The 20,217-nt window shown below is 34.1% G+C and overlaps 2 protein-coding genes across 7 annotated transcripts in view; one reads left to right on the forward strand and one right to left on the reverse strand.

Moving 5' to 3' along the window:
* LOC146917219 (uncharacterized) overlaps positions 1 to 20,217 on the forward strand; it is a 97,094-nt gene that overhangs the window by 16,504 nt on the left and 60,373 nt on the right. The gene's annotated exons all lie outside the window — the stretch shown is intronic.
* LOC146917221 (uncharacterized) lies at positions 10,394 to 10,864 on the reverse strand. Its single transcript, XM_085721847.1, has one exon. The coding sequence runs from the start codon at positions 10,862 to 10,864 to the stop codon at positions 10,394 to 10,396; it is 471 nt and encodes a 156-aa protein (XP_085577973.1).

Below are 20,217 nucleotides of genomic sequence, written 5' to 3' on the forward strand. Positions count from 1 at the left end.
TTAACATACCCAACTGCACACTCTGAGGTGCCAATTCACAAACAAGACTCAAGTCTCTAAACTGTTCCAGTAATTCAAATTCTTTCACCATCATTGCCGACATGTGCAACGTTTTCCTACTCAAGGCATATGCAACCACATTGGCTTTACCCGGATGATAATTCAAACCAAAATCATAATCCTTCAACAACTCTAGCCACCTTCTCTGCCTCATATTCAACTCTTTTTGATCAAATAAATATTTCAGACTCTTATGATCACTAAACACTTCAAATCTGGAACCGTACAAATAGTGTCTCCAAATTTTCAACACAAAAACCACAACAGCCAACTCTAAATCATGTGTAGGGTAATTCTTCTCATGAATTCTCAATTGTCTTGACGCATAAGCCACTACTTTGCCATCTTGCATAAGCACACCACCTAAACCCAACTTAGACGCATCACAATATACCACAAAAGGTTTATCCGGCTCTAGTAAAATCAAAATTGGAGCCGTCATCAATCTTCGCTTCAACTCATTGAAATTATTCTCACACTGAGCATCCCACACAAAAGCTTTACCTTTACAGGTCAACTGAGTCAATGGAAGTGCCAACTTCGAAAATCCTTCGATAAATCTTCTGTAATAACCAGCCAAACCAAGGAAACTTCTGATCTCCGTAACTGACTTAGGAGTCTCCCATTGCGATACCGCTTCTACTTTCGACGGGTCAACTGCAATACCACTACCAGAAATAATATGGCCAAGAAAACTTACTTCACTTAACCAGAACTCGCACTTTGACAGTTTTGCATACAATTTCTTTTCTTTCAGCACCTGTAAAACAATCTTCAAATGTTCTGCATGCTCTTCTTCAGTCTTAGAATAAATCAAGATATCATCAATAAATACAACAACAAACTTATCCAGAAAAGCATGAAAAATTATGTTCATATACTCCATGAACACACCCGGCGCATTAGTAACACCGAAAGGCATCACTTTATATTCATAGTGTCCATACCGTGTCCTAAAGGCCGTCTTCTGCATATCTTCATCCTTCACCTTAATCTGATGGTAACCTGACCTCAAATCAATTTTACTAAACACGCGAGCACCCACTAATTGATCCATCAAGTCGTCAATTCTCGGAAGTGGATACCTATTCTTTATCGTCACTTTATTCAGCTGACGGTAATCTATGCACAATCTCATGCTACCATCCTTCTTCTTCACCAACAATACCGGCGCTCCCCAAGGTGAGACACTCGGTCTTACAAACTTCTTATCAAGCAATTCTTCCAACTGCTTCTTCAATTCTACCAACTCGGAGGCTGACATACGGTAAGGAGCCATCGACACAGGCTTCGTACCCGGCACTAGATCGATCGAGAATTCAACCTCCCTTTCTGGTGGCACATCTGGAATCTCATCAGGGAAAACTTCAGGAAATTCATTCACAACGGGAAATCTATCAATTATCGACTGGTTCTCTACAGACAAATACGCCATTAAAGAAAACATCAAGTTTCCATCATGCTCTAACTGCTTCAGTTGCTTGGTAGATAAAAATTCCGCTCCACCCTCTTCTTCAGCAGAAGAAAAGTACACCGTCTTCCTAAAACAATTAATATGCACATGGTTGTATTCCAACCAGTTCATACTAGGGATTGCACAACAAACAACAAACAACAACAAGGACAATACAAAATTGTCACACAACACTACTAGGCTCGACACGACTCTACTAATTGGCCGGACGGACCGACCTGCTCTGATACCAATTGTAACACCCCGTTCTCCCAACAATTTAATATTAATAAATAAAATCAGAGTAATCACACAACGGAGTGTCACACTACTTTTCAAAATTTCATAATAGAAAATTGTCTATTTATTTAAAAACCGACATTTAAATTATCTTACAAACTGCAGCGGAATAATTCTTTAAAAATATAATTTCAACCAAAATTCAACATCAATGAAAATCTTGGCACAAAGGCCCCAACATAATTCAACTTTATTTTCAACAACGATAAACTCTAATAGCAAGTCTTTTCCAAAATATGTGATACATAAAAGAAATGAGAAGACATTCGCAACGATTTCCCCATCCTAGTATGTATCAGAGCCCTAGACACTTGAGCCGACCAAACCTACAAGTCATCAGTACCTGCACATTACCCACGGTCGAGGCAACATATACGCAGAAGGGGTGAGAAACTTATCCAATAATGATAATATATAATTCATCAAATTAATGAAAATAACAATATATCACAACATGCATCATTAATAATGTATATAAAGAATACATATAACAACAACATAATCATTTTTCGGCAACAGGGTACAACAACAACAACAACATTATCCACAACGACACCGATAACTCGACAATTCGACAACGACAACAACTCGACAATTCGACAACGACAACAACTTGACAATTCGACAACGACAACAACTCGACAATGCTACAACGACAACAACAACTAATGCATCATGCAGGTGGTACCAATCTACGCGCGTTGAATGCTAAGCATTCCAGGGCATAAGCCCCCAACAATTTGGATGGTTAAAGCATCCCAGTGCATAAGCCCCCAACAGGTGAATGATAAACATTCCAGGGCATAAGCCCCCAACGGGTTGAATGATGAACATTCTAGGGCATAAGCCCCCAACAATTGTGAGTATGAAAATGGACTCAACTTGTGCATATCAACATACAACTTCAACAGCGACTGCAACAACAACATATGTGCCTAAAACAATTATGACACACTCCCCAACTTCGACATCAGATGATACAACGACATCAACAACGGAAATCAACAACATAACATATATATAAATCAATTACATTCATCTCAAAGTCTAAAACATCCCCCAAAAGCAATTAAGTTTTGATCAATAGAACATAAGTCAAATATCCATAACCACCTCAACTAAATCCCTAACACTTAAGTTTGAAGTTGGGAAACCAACCATAAGTTTTTGGACTAACTAGAGATTAATTATGCTAAGTTTTCTTAAAATTTTCTGAAGACCCACTTGGACTATTTTCATCATAACTCTAAATCTACAAATAATTTTCTAGTCACTCCAAAGCCATTAGAAAGCTAACTCAATTATCTACAACTTTTATGTTTACACCTAAAGCTAATTCAAAATAGAAACGGGTGAAAAAGACACAAGAACGCGAAACAGAAAATGCTGTCACTGGACAATTTCGCTAATAGCGAAAATTGAGCTAATAGCGTACATGTTCCAGAGGGTTTCGCTAATAGCGAATTTCTGGCGAGTTTTTCATCTACTGTTACGATTTTAACACCATTTTCACCCCAAAAACCCATTTTCTGATCCCCTAATCACCCAAAATGAATTAGAACAATGTTTACAGGTTCTATATACAACATAGTAACTAAAACAACATAGAAACATGCATCAAACAACACCATTCATCATATTTTCTTCAATTAACATAAAACTTCTAACCCTAAAACCAAGAACAACAATTCATCAAATTTCAGAATTATATACCATGATTATTGAAAGGAATCCCACCCTTACCTTAGTTTAGATGAATCAAAAGCTTACGGAATTGTTCCTCCTCTTCTCTTTGCCTCTTATAGATTTTCTCTTCTTCTCCCAAAACTTATGTTTTTTCTTTTGTACGTGAAAAATGTTTCTGACTCCCTCTATTCTATTTCCCAATAAACATAACCTCTCCTTTATTTTTCTTAACTCCCTTAAACTCACATAATTACTAATTAACTCTCATTAACCAAAATATTAATATTTTACTCCTATTTTTATTTCTCCTAATGTTTCCACAAATAATAAAGCCATATTCATTTAAATAATATACAACTCCAATATTCATATAATAAATAGCATCATAACATAGTTCATATAAAAATCATATAAAACATATATTTCACATAAAATCATATATATATAGCAATTAAAGTCATATAAAAATATTCACACATCTACTAAAATATTAGAATAAAAATGGGGCGTTACACAGACACCATAAAAAAAATCAAAGTTTGTACAATATTTTGTCAAACAACATTTAACTTAAAAATAGCTTCAAAACTAAAAAATCAAAGAAATGTTTAGCTTCTTTCTTAAAGGCCTTTATTTTAACTTTGTTTTGAAGTAACTTTTAGACCGTAAAAAACCTTGGCCAAACGATATCTAAGTTCAGCTTTGAACACTGTTTCAATTTCTTCTTCATAAGAGGTCATTTTCTTCCTTTTTTCATGGTTCTGAGACCATGCATGACTTGAATTGACTGATTTTTATGGCTTGAGTGGTTCATTTTTCGACATTGTTTTAGTTTTTGCTTCATCATAGGTGGTTTTCTTCCTTTTTTCACGATTCTGCATTTTAAGGTTTTTTTTCAATTGTTAGTGGATTATGTACCAGAAATTGTTATGTTGAATGGTTGGAGAAAAATCTTCCTTTGTCGTGTGGAGTATAGTAGAGGCCATGATGATTGAATTTTAGCTCATGGTAAGGTTTTGACACAATTGTTATTTTAGATTCTGGTACTGTAGTTGCAAAAAAATTGATGCATGTGAGTTATTTTAGTTTTTGTGAGTAATCCCAAAGTTGTAACAGTTTCCATATTTGATTTATTTTTTCCTATATCATTGAGCCGTACGAAAGTTGATCGGTGTAAATTTGTTTTGGTCATATCATTGAGGCCCAGAAAGTTGATGATACAAAAATTTGTGCATTTAAGATCATGTTGATTTGATGATACAAAAATTGATCACATAGAAATATGTTAGATTCTTTCGATATCAGAATGAACAAAGGGAATAAAATTAAATGATGTATTATTGTATTTCTATATAGAACTTTCAATGTCAAGGGATTATGACTACATTAAGGATCTAAAAAATGATTTGGACATTGGAAAATAGGATTTGGAGTGCTGGATTCTTGGATTGTGACTGGTAGTAATAAGAATCAACTTATGAAGCTCAATATTTGTGATGCAAAGGTTAGATGAGTTAGTTAAGATTTGTTGTAATTTCCTTTATGATTTATCAATGTTACTTATTAGTGTACATTTTGATTCATTTATATTTTTTGGTTTCTTTCTCGAATTTAGGGGGATCGAGTTCATGTAATAACTCGATATAGAGAATTGGAGCATTGGAAGACTTTGATCGAGGAAAACACATCTTATACTTTTTATAATTGTCATGTGTTTGATAATGACATTGCATTTAATCCCTTTAAGGTTGTTTTTGGTTCTGGTACAAAGGTGCAGAAGTATGAAAGTTAACTAACGTTCTTACTCATGAATTTCGCTTTAAGTCATTTAAGAAAATTCAAGATGAAAAATTCAAAACTGACGTTTTATATGGTATAGTTATGTGCTTTAATTTATTTGTGTTTTCTCCGATAGAAGTAAAAAAAAAAAAATTAAAAAATCATCGGGCTTCTTCATGAGATTGTCAAGACAACGCCAATTGGGACTGGAAAGAAACCGTGTACGAACATTGTGTTGAAAGATAAAAGGTATAATTTTCTAATTTGTCAGCATCAGATGATAGGATTTTGTATAAGTTTGATAATGACCTGAAAGATGTCTTTCCTTATGCAGTGGGAATATAGTTGATGTAACACTATGGGAAAAATACTCTGTAGCTTTATCATTGACCATTTATTTACCTTGAGATCTTTGCTTCCATTTTGTAGTCAATGACAACCAAAATATATAAAACAATTTGTTAGGTTAGAGGATGCTCATCAACCTATATCATTCGATTTTGAGAAGTTTAAGACTTAGTAAGTTTGCATTATGATTTCACAATACAGTGTTAGAGTAACTTATTATTTCACAATCTGGTTTGATTGTTTTTTGACCATGTTTCTTGAATTGTTGTCGTGACCTTAACACTTCTCAAGCTCATAGTCAAAACTTTAGGCAAAACTTAAGTCAGAGTTCGCCTTCTTCTCAACGTACTTCATACAACGATTTTTCCAATCTGTCTCAGGTTAGGCCAATTTCTGAATTTATAAACTTAGTCAAGGTCTGCTTTTTTTATGCATAAACATGCTTTGAGTTTTTTTTACGCACAAATTAAAAATACATATTGCATTATTCTTTATTTCATGTGCATAATTTCTGTTAGGATACATACTGCATCACTATTTGGAAAACAACTAAATTCAATCCTAACCCGTTTGGATGGTATTATGAGAGTTGCACCAAATGTTTGAAGACATCAATGTCAAAGGTGCTAACTATAGATGCACATGCGGGAGTGATGGTTAATTTCCATTTGCTTAAACAATGTTAATTGGTCAACGGGGTACATATAATGCACATGCATGCATTTATCTAGACTTTATAGGAAGATAATAGGAAGATAAATTAGAAGTCATGGTACATTTTCTTTAGCTTAAAATCAGTTATGCTACCTTTATTTTATAAATTATATGTAACTATATTCGCATACATCTTATCCATGTTACTATGCATTAGACTAATATTGCAGTTATTTTCCTGTTTAGCATTTCCCAAACGAGGTGTCAAGAATAATTTTGAAAGGAAAGCGCAAAACAATCACACTCATTGATGACCAGACACAAAGAAAGTATAAGTGTCGCCTCATTACCGCCGAAAGAGCAAGCTATGAAAATGCTTGGGTGGGCAGTGGTTCAATTTTTGCAGAGAACGTGTGATGGAAGAAGGTGGTAAGCTCATCTTTGATCTCGAAAAGTCACCGAAGAACTTGCACGTTCGAGTTGTTCCAAAGTAGATCTTTGCTACTGAACTATTTGAACTTCTACTATTTTGACGTATCGCTTTGGACTGTAATCGTAAACTATCTTGACTTTGGGATGCCATTTGTTCGTTTCATTTTGTCTGATGTAAATATAGGCAAAAATCCCTTTTTGGTTAGTCTATGACACTTGTAGTCTCTTTTATAAACCTAACTATTATGTAAAGTTAATCTGCATATTGTTGGTTCCTTCATTGGTTCCAATTAGTATCATGTTAATTATAATGTTTTACTAATCTCTTGAACAAAATAGAACATGCTCTTTTCCTACAGTAAATCTTTATAATGCTTTGGTAAATGTTTTAAAAATGCACACACACACACACACACACACACACACACACACACACACACACACACACACACACACATATATATATAACATCTAATTAACACTGCAATTTGTTTTGCACCTAGCAATTCCCAAATGAGATATCAAGGACATTTCTAAAAGGAACACGGAAAACAATCGCACTCATTGACAAACAAACTCAAAAAAGGTATAAGTGTCGCTTGATAACGACAAAGAGAGCAAGTTAAGAAAAATACTTAGGCGGCCAATGGTTCAACTTTTGCAGAGAACATATGTTAGAGGTAGGTGATAAGCTAATTTTTGATCTAGAGAAGTCACCTAAAAATATGTACGTTCAAATCGTTCCCAAATAAAGATTTGGTGTTCTTGATCTGCACTTTCAACAGATCACCTTAACTTTAATCCTAGACTAGATTATCTTCACTGACCGATGCTACTTCTTTGCTTGATTTTATCTGATGTAAATATGAGTATCAATCCTTTTTTGGTAACTCTCTAACAACAAAACTCTTTTTTATAAATTTTGATAATATGTAATCATAATTCACACATCATTGGTTCCTTTATTGGTTCCAATTGTTTTCATCCTAAACATTATGTCAATTCCTAATCTCATAAACTGATTATATGCTCTCATAATCAGCCCATACATATTTTATGATGTATCACAATGTTCCATCGTTTTAACATCTCTTCTTTCGAAGAATTTTTTTATCGAATATGTTATTGAACCCGTGCGAAGCACGGGTTTGTAACTAGTTATTGATAAAATCAAAAGATAAGTAAATGTCCTTCGCTTCTGCCACCAGAAAGAGAGAAGTTGGTCTTTCTCAAATAATTCCTGAATAGACACCTTATGCTGAAAAATATGACCGTACCCAAACACTAGTTAAGTATTTTATCACGTCAAACCATCGGTTAGAAGGATGTTGGTTTGGCTATGCTTCGATAATTGCACCGTAGTTTATTTAACTCTTATCTTAATATTTGCATGTAAGCTGCATTTTTCAATGGCTTTCTTAGTTCTATTATTTACTTCGTAACGAAGCAGCAATATATTATTTATTTTTTAAATAGAAGACTAAGTAGGTTCTCATGATGCTGCTGCTTGAATAGAAGACTGCAGCTGGTTGATGGGACTTGGAATTCCATTGACATATTTGAGGTAACACTTCTCTTTGCATCCACATTACCATTCCTATTTGAACTTTTAAAATAGTCCCACGTCGAACCAAAAAGGTAGTAGTGAAGTGTTTATAAACTTTAATGTGTGCAAACGTGTCAGGTTGTTGAAGAATTGGGAGTGATACGATGTCATTCCGAATCCTTTCATAGCTTTTAATGATTTTAATGAATGAGTTGAATATATTTTTTCAAGTATAACTTGGTTCATAACTTGGTTCTTTTTGTTTAATTTTCATAGTTATAATGCAAGATTGTTTTGTTAATTAAGTACTATGGTAGAATTTTGAAAGTTGGACTAATCTAACATAAAAGAAGATCATATCTCGATCATTAGATCAATTAAACAGACAAAATTTGGTAATACATTATTCAAGTAGACCACTGAACAAGTCATTGATAACACATTTAAACTTTTTTTTTGATTAAGGCAATGAAAATAAAATGCAAATCAGGATTAAGGCCTGAACCTGTGTACACAAGAGAGAGAAAGGATGCCAAAGGCTATCCTACATCAACAAAAACAAAGAGCAGCCTGCCATGAAAAGCAAAGGGCTACATATACCCCTAGAGAATTCTAATCAGACATAGCATCTGTTATGCAAAATATATGAGTATCAAACCATCCTAATCCTCTAATCACAATATTTGGGATTGCTTTTGATAACACCTTTTTTGGAACGAGTTTGTATGTGCTCACTACTTGTGCTTTTTGGTGAAACTTGTCTATTTGTTTGCTTCTTTTGCTTTTTGTTTCTAGCTGCTGATGCACAAACAAGGCTAGACTCATGCTCCTCATTGGTATAATTCCCCCAATACTTTTGTAAAATGTCCACACTTCTTTGAGCTTCAGAAGAACAAACAACTGCAGTATGCACTGGAGGCTTCAAAGGAAGCTTGTCTGCTGATAGGGAGGTGTGGTAAGTGGTGATAGGCTGAGGCATAGCACAACCTGAGACAAGGTTCAGCACAGACTGGTTAGAAACAAAAGGCAAAGGCTGAGAGGGCCTGGATTCCGAGGGAGTAGGAGTCTCTTGCACTTTGCCTGACTCTGAAATTGAATCTGCAGTGTTAGCTTGGGAGCTTTGATTTGTCTGCTTCATGGTAACCAGAACAGTGTAAGGAGTTTTCTGCCTTCTTGACATAAAAGGAGTGAGTATACTTCCCTCTTCAAGATCTCCTTCGAGGTTATGCTCTTGCTCATCATCACTCATATCAGTCTCTTCATCAACCAAGTCTCCCCACGGAGTTTTTAATATACTTACACTCTGCATTGCATCAGAGGTAGCTCTGTTTCCATCTTTGGAGGTTGGTTGAGAAATAGGGATGTCAATAGCTGTGTAATTATCATTCTCTTTGCCTTTGACACCAGAGTCAAAGCAAGCATTCTCCTTAGGACCTGATTCAACAGGCATCAGGATATCTTGCTGCATATCTGTTGTGCTGTGAATCAGTTCCTGCACCACTAAAACAGTCTCCCCAGAAGGAATTTCACCATCCTCACTTAAAAGGTCAAATGAGTTGTTGAGAACTAAGGCCAGATCTGTGGAAGCACCCTTCATGAGAACTGTAACAGGCTTATCAACCTTAGCTCCATCCTTCTCCAAAGAAGTAGAGGCAATCAAACTATCACTGTCATGTTGTTTGGCAGGTGGATCAATGGTGTTAGTAGCTTCAGGAATTCTATTATTTGACTGTCTTGGAGTTTTCAGCTGTCTTGCCATTCAAGGTAGTGGAGGAGTTGTTCTTGCTGGTGGTATTGATTTGTTGTGTCTTTTTAACATTGAGAGATGAGCTAGTTTGTCCAATTTTCATGCAATCCTGTAAGGTATGGCCCAACATCTTACAATGTGCACAATATGAAGGTTGTTTTTCATATTGAACGGCAATAGGTAAGACATTACCTTCTCTTTCCACCAAAACATTTTCAAACAAATTTTCAGATAAGTCAACATCCACAAGAACCCTGGCATACATACCAAATCTTCTATGTTGAGTAGCCTCATCAATGTTGAGAGGAGTACCTAGACCAGAAGCAATTTCAAAGAGGGTTTGCTTCCTCCAGTATTCTTGGGGTAAATGCAACAATCTAACCCAGATTTAAGCATGGGTTTGAACCTGATTGTGAGGAGTGAAATCTTTGGACCAACAATAGAATCTTAAGAAGCCAGGTTTCAGACTCACTACTCCCAATGACCAAACCTTACGCATATCTTCAACATTGATGAATTTGAACTCAAAAAACCCTCTACCCAGAGGGATCACACTCCAGTTTTTCACATTTGGCCATAAGCCTTCTAATTTCAATTTCAGGGCTTGTGTAGTTAGAGGTGGGTCACCTTTATGTAGAGTAACTCGACCATGAAGATTCATCATGCAATCTGCAATTCCAGATTCATAAACAACTTGTGTGATACGAACACGAACAAATTTTCCCATTACCACTTTAGGAGGTGGTTGATTGAAGTGAAAATCATCAGAATTCGATAAGGCTTGTGCAAAAGACTTCACAACAGTGGATTTGGGTACCGAATCATCCAAATTCGCCAAGAAAGGCCAGGGGCAAACCATGATGGAGAACGCAGGCAAGGTGTTTGATAAAAAGCGTGAACGAAGAGAGAAACCAAACAAAACCAGAAGTTCCGTACAAAGGATTTAAACTAACAAGCTGTAATTATCCAAAATGTGCATGCTTATTACACAGTTCCAAAAGTAGTACCAAAACACAGTACATTCGGTAAAGACAAAATATCATGCATTGATATATAAACCAGCTAAGTTTGCAAATAAAGAGATTAAACATTCAAAATAAAAAAAAAGCAAGATCAAATTATGATATGCACAAAGCAATTGACAAGCCACTTTGTATACAATGTAATATTCCAAAAACGACAAGAAAAACAACTAGTTACTTAATCCTCCAAGTGGAAGAAAGCCTTCCTTGTATATTGTAATCCGAGTACGTACCACAACCCTTTCCTTTGCAACCAAGCATCTCAATCATTTGGGTGCTCAAATTAAACCAAGCTAGTTCTTTATTTTTTCTTTTGAAAAATATTTCCCCTTTCACTCCCACTCTAATAGGGTGCTCAACACAAGGCAATGGTCTAAATGTGAAGAGTTCGGTCCACAATTCCATCATACCAAGTTCACCCAAAATTGATAGGTGAAAAGTAGTTATCTTTTCATGATTTGAGATCAAAGCAACATACCCATTTAACACCACCAAGTTTACCCAGTTTAATTTAACACCAGAACAATCATATATGTGGCCGTTCCCACGAATCCGGAGGCCTGTAACAAAATAAAAATGAATTTTTTTTAATGGAACAATGTTCTATTAAAATTTGCTAAAAGATAAATACAAGGTGCCGTATATATGCGGGACACCCAAAGATGAAAATTATCATAATTGTAACTAACACAAAAAAATATCCATATTCTAATAAATAATAAAAAAATAACTCAGCTTCTTTTTTCTTTTTCCTTCGCTTCTCAACGCCAGACTCAAACTTTCTAATCTTAGGCGGAAATTTAAGAGGCAATTTAGGAGGCATGGAGAAAGATTGAAAAAGTATAGACCCTGAAATTCTTGACTGTTCTTGAGCAATTCCGCAATGTCGAAGTTGAACCAATTCCAAATTAGACGTACAATGTTGAAGTTGAACCATAAAATAAAATTAAGACATAATTAGTAATTAGCAAAATATATCAATTATACATGTTAAAACAAAGAATAACCAATAACTTGTAAAATTAGAAACAGAACAGAGAAACTTATAAATTGAGTTCACAATTTTAACCATTAACTTTTGCATCAACCAACCATCAGTTGTGGTTACTCTTCATTCTCTAAACAATTAGCTTTCAATGAAAAATTATCATTTGGCTGAAATGATCACACGAGTCATGAGACAAAAGAAAAAGTACATGTTGTTCAATACTTCGTTTGTGTGCTTACTTTCTGCCTCATGAAATTAATCTCTGTTTGAAGAAAAAACTCATAAAATTCATAAAATTAAACCATAAATCAGCCAATTTAGCAATTTGAAGATTGAATAACTCATAAAATTAATTTCTATTTGAAGAACTCATAAAATTAATCTCTATCAATCTCTATTTTAGCATTTAGCAACTATAACATTCAACAAAAATCAGCCAATTTCATGAAAGGAAGTAAAAGAAATCAATGAAAGAGAGGTTATTATTTACCTAACAGTAACAGAGTAGTGTTGTTTTGGAAAGGGGAAAACGTCAAAACTCAAAACGATGGTGGATGATGGAAAATACTTAGGTGACATTGTGGTTGGTGACATTGGTGACATTGGCCAACCACAATGTCACAAGTGTACATAAAACAAAATACCTTATGAAAGAGAAAGAAGAAAAACCACTTGTGACATTGTGGTTGGACAATGTCACCAATGTCACCCAAGTGCTACCCGTGGATGATGATGATGGTCTGGTCGGAAATCGAGGTTGAGAGATGTGGCCTGTCGTCCGTGTGAAGAAGAAGGAACGCGTTTGAAGAAGACGAAACGTATGATGTCTGATGGTGAGATTGAGGAATGGAACACGTGTATGTATCAGAGAGAGAAAGAATATTTTTTTAATGGGGGTACTGGGCTATAATTTTTTTTTGAGGCCCATGTCCTGGGGAGGCCCAGCTCCATTGAGCTGTTTGCACCCCCCCAGGGTCCGGTCCTGGTATGGGTGTTACGAAAAACACCTCATTGCTTAAGTGAAATGATACCAAACATGGTCCAACGTGACTATCTTTGGTACACAACCAATGACACACTCCATCCATGTAGACTCGGGTTCCCTCAATACACTCCCAAGAAGACGGCATCTCATCATGAAGCTTTCTCCACGAGTTACTTCTTAGGCTATATATCTCCCAAGAATTATTTCTTTCAACCAGTTTTCTTCAAGGTCATCAAAGTATTGATATGATGGTTGTATCAAAACTTGTACATTGCGAATGACCTTATAGTCATTTATAACATGGTCATAACCAAATTCATGAAGACGGGAATCAAACAAAACTTCAACAAAACCCTTAGCTTCATATGGGATAAATGACTCAATCTCACTAAGAGGAAGGAGGTTAAATGTTTGGGTAGCTGGGTTCCACAATACAATTTTTTTCATAATCTCCTTCTTGATATTCATGGAGACAAAATGTACCATTAATACTACCAAAACCAAAAACATGAATGCTATCCTTTTCAAGAAAAGGATTTGAGAAATCTAGTTTGATTTTATTCTCAAACCTCTCACCAGAAAAAGAATACAAAACTTCTTTATTGTGTTCAGTAACCTTTAGGAGGAAAGATGCTTGATAGATAATTGGCAAGTGTACCAAATCTATCGAAGTAGTAATAAATATCGATCCACAAGGACTGTGTTAATTTCAATTCTAGCAAGAGTGTTATTAGTTAGGATGTGTAAAGATTATAATGGTTGCCCTAGGCAGAAGATTTTTGATTCAATACTTGGTAAACAAAGTGAGAGAAAAAATTACGTTGAGATGAATGATTAAGCCGGTGAATCCGCTATTGCTTTATATGACTAGTTTACCTCTCTTTACTCTCAATTACTACTCAATATTTACGACAAATTAACTAAGTGGTTTTGATCAATCTCTCGACTCAAAACCCTTTCCTAAGTTATAACCCTATTAATCTCTTAATCAGATTGAATAATCGCTGAAGCGATGTTGGAACGTTAATTTATATGTCATAACCCTCAATTTCCTATCTCTAGGTTCCCAGTGTTGAGTTAAACAAAATTACTATTTCAGGATTAAAAGCTAGGGCTAGTAGTCATTCAATTCCTAAGATCAATTCATGTAATTGCAAGAAGCTAGGGTTAATAGTCATACAAAATGATCACATGAAAAGCAATGAACATAAATAATTCTGAATAAAGACTGAATAACATTGATAATAAAGAGAGTTCAACTACTGATTCATATATTACAATAGGTTCATCATGGCTCAATCAAACTAGGAGTTTAGCTACTCATAACTAAACAATCATAGACATAAACAAGAGAAAACATACATAAATCCGACCAACGGAGAGTTGGTATGAGATTCAGGGCTTGTTTTTCGGTCTCCTGGTGTCTTCTATGCTCAAAATCACAATAATAATCGGTGCCCTAACCGCAGATTGCTTTTTATAGAAAGAATTTTAGGGTTTCAAAAAAGCCCACCATCGTGTCACGTTGCGAGACAATCGTGGTGTAACGCCCTCATTTTTATTTAATTATTTTAATTAGTTTCAGAATATATTTATATATTTATATGTATATGAGGGATATATGATTTGTTGAGATTAGATGTCTTTTTATAATTTAGTTAATATATTTTGTTGAGTGATATTTTGTTATGTTATATGTTGGTATTTACTAGCATAATATATTTGTTAATTGTTATAGATATATATTTGTTATTTGGTGTATTATTATATATTTAGTAGAGAAATATTATTTATTAGAATATGAGGATTATTAGTGTGAGTGGATTTGGGGGTTAGAATAGAAAGAAGAATAAGTTGTTGGGCCTAAATAGTTTTGGGAAGAATATTTTAGTATTATAAATAGAGAAGCTTAGGTTGGAAAGAGTTTACCTTAAACCGCTTTTTGGAAAAGAGGAGAACAAGAAAAAAGAGAAGAGAAGAGAAAAGTCAAGAGAAGAGGAGAATACCTTAGGAAAGAAGAACGCTGCTGCTGATTCAGGAATTAATCTAAGGTGAGGGTGAGACTATCTTGCATCAATATTAAGTTGTTAAATCATTAGATTACATCTAACAAGTTGGGGAGAGTTTGTGAGAATTTGAGAATTAGGGTTTTGAGAGAAGATATGATGATTAGATGATGAAAACTTGTTGAATTGATGTAGAAATTGTGTACAGACCTTAGATAATCCATAGGATGATTATTGGAAGTAGTTTTGAGGTTAGCACCATGAGATTAGGTGAAACTTGAAGAAAATCTGCATTCTGCTCGAATTTTGATATTAAAAATGGTATTGATAGGTGCAGAATTGGTCTTAGGTGTAAACACGAAAGTTGTAGGTATGGATGTTAGCTTTCTAATGTCGTTGGTCTCATGTCAAAACGATTTATAGAACTTGAGTTATGGTCAAATTACGGCACGTAGGTCACAGTGAATTTTTATGGATTTTCAGCACAACTTTTCCGAATTTAAAATTAAAACCGGTATTGATCAGTACAGAATTGGTCTTAGGCGTAAACATAAAAGTTTTAGATAATTTTGTTAGCTTACTAATGGCTTTGGTTTGACGTGAAAATGATGTTTGGTCTTTGAGTTATGATGAAAATACTACAGGGAGGTCTTAGCAAAATTGTACGGTGACAACATTCTCTGTTTCATGTTTTTGTGTTTTGTTCATATGTTTCTGTTTTGAAATGATCTTTGTTGTAAACATGAAAGTTGTTGATATTTGTGATATCTTTCCAGTAGCTTTGGTTTGACATGAAAATATGTTGTGGATAATTTATTATGTTTTTACAAAGATACATAGTGAATTATTGTCGATGTTTAAATACGATGTTATATGAAGTTGTTTATGATTGATGAATATGATGTTTTAAGATGTTGTTTATTATCATTTGATATTGTTATATTATGATATGACATGAATTATTTATGTGATCCATATGTTGTCAAGATGCTAAGATGTTAAGATGTTAAGACGTTAAGATGATAAGAGTTGTTAAGTCGTCGAATCGTTATGAAGTCATCAAGTTGTTAAGATGTTATGTTGTCAAGATGTTAGGATGTCATAGATGTTTATGAAGTTGTCTAAGTTGTACGAAAGTTATGTCGTTGCATTAGAGTTGTGTCGTTGCATAGTCAGAGATGGGGGCTCAATGCCCGACAGGTCCTTTATGACCTTAGAGATGGGGGCTCAATGCCCGACAGGTCCTTTATGACATTAGAGATGGGGGCTTAATGCCCGACAGGTCCTTTATGACCTTAGAGATGGGGGCTTAATGCCCTGGTGGTACCACATGCATAATGAAGATGTCTATGATGATTTAAGATGATTTGAGAAGTAAAAGTTGCATAGTCGAGTCGAGGTTGTTAAGATGTTGAGATGTCAAGTTGTCAAGTTGTTAAGATGTCAAGTTGATAAGTTATTAATTAAGTGCTATGATGAATGAAGACGAATGATTTATGATAAGATGTTACGTGAGTTATAATTATGTTGATATATGAAGTTGATTACGAATTTGATTATGAAGTTGTTTTCGGTAATGCTATGTTTTGATAATAATACTTATGTGAAATTACATGATGATGCTTATGATTAGATTTGATATTAGGTGTTGATGCTTATAAATAATGTTTGATGAAATGTGGTGACGTTTGTGATTAATATTGATGCTATGTGATGATTGTTGGATACTATTATTTGATGTTATATGATGATGTTTATGTCTATGATTAGGATGATGTATGATGCTATGATTAAAATGATATATGATAATGCTTATGACTAATATTTGTAGATATGTGATGATATTTATATGATGATATAAGAAGAAGTATATGACTAATATAGGAAGAATAATGACACTAGTTAAGGAAGTTTAAGTTGTTAGATATGATTAATGAATTATAAGATGTTTAAGTTGTTGAATGTACTTTATATAATTTATATGCTTAATATTATTGTTTGAGAAATCTCACCCCTCTGCTTGGAAATGTTGCTCTTCGTATGGGTAGCTTGCAGGTAATCAAGATTAGAGGCGTCGTGAGTGGACTCCTCACATGTGTGTCTAGGTGCTCTGATACGTAACGGGATGGGACTTGACTTTACATCTATTCCTTACGTATTGTTTATGAACTTTTATGAATAAATATTGAACTAAGACTTATGAAATTTTCTGATGAGGCCTGCGTGCCAAAGACTTTTTATGTTGAATGAACTAATTCCGCTGCGAAGTTTTGAATTACTTATGTTAAATGATTTTGAAGAATAAATTGTTATTTATTCAGTTTATGAATTTTTAAGAAGTGTAGCATTCCGTTTAAAGTTGAATTACTCTGATTTTTAATTATGAAATTTTTACGTTGGGAAAACGGGGTGTTACAATTGGTATCAGAGCAGGTCGGTCCGTCCGGCCAAGTAGATGAGTCGTTGTGTCGTGTCGTCATGTTTTCTAGTTAGTAGTTATGTTTTTTATGTGATCATGTTTAACTGACTAACTTGATATGGTTTTTGTGTTTTGTTTGAAGAAGTAATGACTAAATTTATTTTCTATTGTGCTTGAATTTCGAGGACGAAATTCTTTTAAGGTGGGGAGAGTTGTAACGCCCTCCTTTTTATTTAATTATTTTAATTAGTTTTAGAACATATTTATATATTTATATGTATATGAGGGATATATGATTTGTTGAGATCAGAAGTCTTTTTATAATTTAGTTAATATATTTTGTTGAGTGATATTTTGTTATGTTATATGTTGGTATTTACTAGCATAATATATTTGTTAATTGTCATAGATATATATTTGTTATTTGGTGTATTATTATATATTTAGTAGAGAAATATTATTTATTAGAATATGAGGATTATTAGTGTGAGTGGATTTGGGGGTTAGAATAGAAAGAAGAATAAGTTGTTGGGCCTAAATAGGTTTGGGAAAAATATTTTAGTATTATAAATAGAGAAGCCTAGGTTGGAAAGAGTTTACCTTAAACCGCTTTTTGGAAAAGAGGAGAACAAGAAAGAAGAGAAGAGAAGAGAAAAGTCAAGAGAAGAGGAGAATACCTTTGGAAAGAAGAACGCTGCTGCTGATTCAGGAATTAATCTAAGGTGAGGGTGAGACTATCTTGCATCAATATTAAGTTGTTAAATCATTAGATTACACCTAACAAGTTGGGGAGAGTTTGTGAGAATTTGAGAATTAGGGTTTTGAGAGAGATTTGATGATTAGATGATGAAAACTTGTTGAATTGATGTATAAATTGTGTACAAACCTTAGATAATTCATAGGATGATTATTCGAAGTAGTTTTGAGCTTAGCACCATGAGATTAGGTGAAACTTCAAGAAAATCAGCATTCTGCACGACTTTTGATATTAAAACCGGTATTGATCGGTGCGGAATTGGTCTTAGGTGTAAACACGAAAGTTGTAGGTATGGATGTTAGCTTTCTAATGTCGTTGGTCTCACGTCAAAACGATTTACAGAACTTGAGTTATGGTCAAATTACTGCATGTGGTCACAATGAATTTTTATGAACTTTCAGCACAACTTTTCCGAATTTTAAAAGAAAACTGGTATTGATCGGTACAGAATTGGTCTTAGGCGTAAAGATGAAAGTTTTAGATAATTTTGTTAGCTTTCTAGTGGCTTTGGTTTGACGTGAAAATGATGTTTGGTCTTTGATTTATGATGAAAATACTACAGAGAGGTCTTAGCAAAATTGTACGGTGACAACATTCTCTGTTTCATGTTTTTGCGTTTTGTTCATATGTTTCTGTTTTGAATTGATCTTTGTTGTAAACATGAAAGTTGTTGATATTTGTGATATCTTTCCAGTAGCTTTGGTTTGACATGAAAATATGTTGTGGATAATTTATTATGTTTTTACAAAGATACATAGTGAATTATTGTCGATGTTTAAATACGATGTTATATGAAGTTGTTTATGATTGATGAATATGATGTTTTAAGATGTTGTTTATTATCATTTGATATTGTTATATTATGATATGACATGAATTATTTATGTGATCCATATGTTGTCAAGATGCTAAGATGTTAAGATGTTAAGACGTTAAGATGATAAGAGTTGTTAAGTCGTCGAGTCGTTATGAAGTCATCAAGTTGTTAAGATGTTATGTTGTCAATATGATAGGATGTCATAGATGTTTATGAAGTTGTCTAAGTTGTACGAAAGTTATGTCGTTGCATTAGAGTTGTGTCGTTGCATAGTCAGAGATGTGGGCTCAATGCCCGACAGGTCCTTTATGACCTTAGAGATGGGGGCTTAATGCCCGACATGTCCTTTATGACCTTAGAGATGGGGGCTTAATGCCCTGGTGGTACCACATGCATAATGAAGATGTCTAAGATGTTGAGATGTCAAGTTGTCAAGTTGTTAATATGTCAAGTTGATAAGTTATTAATGAAGTGCTATGATGAATGAAGACGAATGATTTATGATAAGTTGTTATGTGAGTTATAATTATGTTGATTATGACGTTTGTGATTAATATTGATGCTATGTGATGATTGTTGGAGACTATTATTTGATGTTATATGATGATGTTTATATCTATGATTAGGATGATGTATGATGCTATGATTAAAAGGATATATGATAATGCTTATGACTAATATTTGTGGATATGTGATGATATTTATATGATGATATAATAAGAAGTATATGACTAATGTAGGAAGAATAATGACACTAGTTAAGGAAGTTTAAGTTGTTAGATATGATTAATGAATTATAAGATGTTTAAGTTGTTGAATGTACTTTATATGATTTATATGCTTAATATTATTGTTTGAGAAATCTCACCCCTCTGCTTGGAAATGTTGCTCTTCGTATGGGTAACTTGTAGGCAATCAAGATTAGAGGCGTCGTGAGTGGACTCCTCACATGTGTGTCTAGGTGCTCTGATATGTAATGGGATGGGACTTGACTTTACTTCTATTCCTTCCGTATTGTTTATGAACTTTTATGAATAAATATTGAACTAAGACTTATGAGATTTTCTGATGAGGCCTGCGTGCCAAAGACTTTTTATGTTGAATGAACTAATTCCACTGCGAAGTTTTGAATTACTTATGTTAAATGATTTTGAAGAATAAATTGTTATTTATTCAGTTTATGAATTTTTAAGAAGTGTAGCATTCCGTTTAAAGTTG

The sequence above is a fragment of the Medicago sativa genome, chromosome 6 (assembly GCF_051527215.1).
Source record: "Medicago sativa cultivar Bolivia chromosome 6, Bolivia_mono, whole genome shotgun sequence".
Lineage (NCBI taxonomy): Eukaryota > Viridiplantae > Streptophyta > Magnoliopsida > Fabales > Fabaceae > Medicago > Medicago sativa.

Coding starts and splice junctions, on each gene's coding strand:
- LOC146917221 (XM_085721847.1), bottom strand. CDS start 10,864: ATGGTTTGCCCCTGGCCTTTCTTGGCGAATTTGGATGATTCGGTACCC.